Source organism: Uranotaenia lowii, chromosome 3 (genome assembly GCF_029784155.1).
Source record: "Uranotaenia lowii strain MFRU-FL chromosome 3, ASM2978415v1, whole genome shotgun sequence".
Classification (NCBI taxonomy): Eukaryota; Metazoa; Arthropoda; class Insecta; order Diptera; family Culicidae; genus Uranotaenia; species Uranotaenia lowii.
Window position 1 is genome coordinate 364,672,131 of NC_073693.1, and position 3,111 is coordinate 364,675,241.

The 3,111-nt window shown below is 39.6% G+C and overlaps 1 protein-coding gene across 1 annotated transcript; it reads left to right on the forward strand.

Annotated features, from left to right (window-relative positions):
- Window positions 1-1,722: 1,722 nt before the first annotated feature.
- LOC129754043 (zinc finger protein 449-like) lies at window positions 1,723-2,790 on the forward strand. The gene has a single exon (XM_055749901.1). The coding sequence runs from the start codon at window positions 1,723-1,725 to the stop codon at window positions 2,788-2,790; it is 1,068 nt and encodes a 355-aa protein (XP_055605876.1).
- Window positions 2,791-3,111: the final 321 nt, after the last annotated feature.

Consider the following 3,111-nt stretch of genomic DNA (forward strand, 5'->3'; position numbering starts at 1 on the left):
AATATGCCCATTAGGATATTCAACAGTGTAATAACCTCCAGCGCAGTCAACCAATATAATATTCCCATTAGAGTTTGATGAAATATTATTCCAAGATCGGTGTTTGGCATCAAAGTCACCAATAATATACATATAGATTTATTTCTGGTGAGTTTTGTAAATCTCCCTTCAAAAAGTTTTTCTGTTCACCGCTACATTGGAAAGGCAAGTATGCGGCAACAACTATAAGTTTCCCCCATAGATGTTTCTAATTGAATTCCAATTGTTTCTAAGACTTTTGTATTGAAAGAAGGAAGAAGTCTAAATTTGAGACGACTATTGATGACAATAGCTACACCCCCACCTTGTCGATCAAGTCTATCATTTCGTAAAATTTTAAAGAAAGCATTTTCAAAGCCTTTTCAAGTTATTGTAAGGCTTTAAAAAAGTTTCAGTGACCGCTACAATATGTATGTTTTGAGTTTTCAAAAATAAAAAGAACTCATCTTAATTGGACAGCATAGATCTAGCGTTTCAATTCATAATATTTAAACATCTATTTGTATCCATGAAGGAATCGTAAAGTCATAATAATTTTGTTAGCATAGATAAAAGAAATTTGGAATGCTTCAAACATTGAATTTGCTTTCAACATAAATTGCATCATTTCCATTTAATTTTGTTTCAAAAATTTTAATTTTTCCACAGTTATCTCACCCAAATCAACAAAATTTGTAAGGATCAGATAATGAAGAAAGAGAAGAACAAGTATTTGAACTTCGGGGACTTTCCCAAGCCTTTGCCTGAACGTTGAGGCTTGGTTTTTTTCCATTAGTTATACCTGGAGAGGGCAACCCATTTTCAACCACCTCTGAGAACGTTAATCAACGAGACTGTGTCGCTGAACCAGCACAGGTAACATTAAAATCACTTCGAGCATTACCAAGACGAGATTCTTAAGAAGGCTGAGGCTGACCGCGAACAGGCTGTTTGCCGACCTGACGTGTGAGGATGAAAAAAAGGGAGGAGGAGAAGAAATGTTTTTGACAACTTTGGGATTTTTCCTAGAAGCAATAATTTTTGCCCTAACGGGACAGTCTAGAGAATTCGAGGAATAATTACCTGTGCAATTCGCACACGTGAAAAATTCTGTTTGTGGTTTATCACCACCAAAAAGGCATTTAAATTTTACATGATCGAATGGGCCGCAAAGCATGTATCTGGCATTCGTTCTACAATTTTAGTGCCATTACAAAAAGCTTGACAACGACGATATTGAGTTATATCTTGAAGATTTTCGAAGAGGTTCGAATTTGACTCGACAATGAAACATAAGATGAGCCTTTTCAATAATTCGCAAATTATTAATCTGATCCTTTTTAAAATACATCAAATAAAGCTCAGGAGCAAAACCAACACTACTGATATTATTCGTGTTGGTTTTTTTCCTCATTTGGATCACTTAAATCGGAGAAACCCCAACAATGAATTCAATTCGGTTGTGATCTCACCCGGTGTCTGATCGCCGGTGAAACCACGAAGCACAGCTATTCTAGGTAGCTTAATGTTGAGATCGCCATCACTGCCCTTACGTTCAAGGTAACCAGGTAGCTGACATTCGAAATTCTACTACCAAAGGGCCCATTTATTAGCACCGACCCGTAACTCCTTCAGTCATTCAACTTTCAAACTACTTACTATTAACAAGTGCAGTAAGAATACTCCACCCCAAGTTTCATCATTATGGAAAACAGCCTGGACAACACTGATTTGTTAAAAATAGCTGAACTGGATCGGCAGTATCTGGTAGACGCACTAGCCACCATGGAGTATCCCGCTGAGATGGTATCACCAACACCGACGGTTTGCTACGAACAGACGCCCTTCACATCGAACATTGCCGCAGCAAGTCCGGAACCGATCTACGAAGACATCAGCTACCGGCGCTCCAACGATCAACAACTATTTCACAAGGAATTGCACGGTCGTCAGAAAGGGTTTGGTTCGGTGGATTCTTTCAGTCAATACGGATTCCAATACTACCAGGAACCATCAACTGGACCCTTCGACCAGCAATACAGCGATAATAGCTTCCCAGTAGATGTCCAGCGTTTCGAGGCCATCAACGATCAAAGTAGCAACGACGGATCCCCTTGTCCTGTCAATGTTGAGAAACCTCAGTCCACTGCTGGTAGACAATCGCTTCAACAATACTTCTCCGGGTTTCCTGATGGTATCATTGAAGAAGAATCGAAGCAAATGGAGAATGAACCATCGACAGCAACCCAGATTCCCACAGTCATCGAGGACATTGCGGCTGAAACTTCACAAAGTTCAACAGATGGGCCCATCATATCGTACGTCGAAGATGCCGAACTAGGTAGGGTGCTGGTGATCGAAAATAGGAAGCCCAAGACGAAGCGAGGCCGGAAGCCAGTTGCCAAAATAGTGGTCCAAGTCACCGATCACAAATGTGGCGATTGTGGCCGAATGTTCGTCAGGAAATGTGGACTCAACCAGCACATCAATCAGGTTCATGGGGCCCAGCGAAACTGCCGGTGTCCCATTTGTGGAAAGTGGTACGCAACAGAAAAGCAACTAAATGTTCATCAACGGCGCCACGATAAGGGCAAAAGCTTCCCCTGTACGGTTTGCAATTCGGAGTTCAACTTTCAATCCGATTTGGTGCGCCATGTCAATCATCGTCATGGAGAGGCCCGATATCGGTGCAAATATTGTGACAAACCATTCGAGCGTAAGGACTATTTGAAGAAACATGAGATCGGTCATGTTAATAATACCGTGAAGTGATCCTGCTTCTTTAAGCTTACCTACATTCAACGAACAAGTTCCTTTGAGGACTTAGAATTTTAGATTTATTGATTTTTTTATATTGAGTGAACAATAAAATAACTAATACAATAAAAATACAATACAAATATTATCTAAAACTATCCAAAAATAACATTGTTTTCAGCATAATTGAGCGTCTCAATTCATCCGATGGAAAAATTGGGTGTCATTAAAGAATCATTATATTAAACCATGATGGCAAACCGACACCAAACTAAGAATCGATATCTGAACAATTGTAATTTAAGGTTTCGATTTCTCTTCAACAATGCATCATTA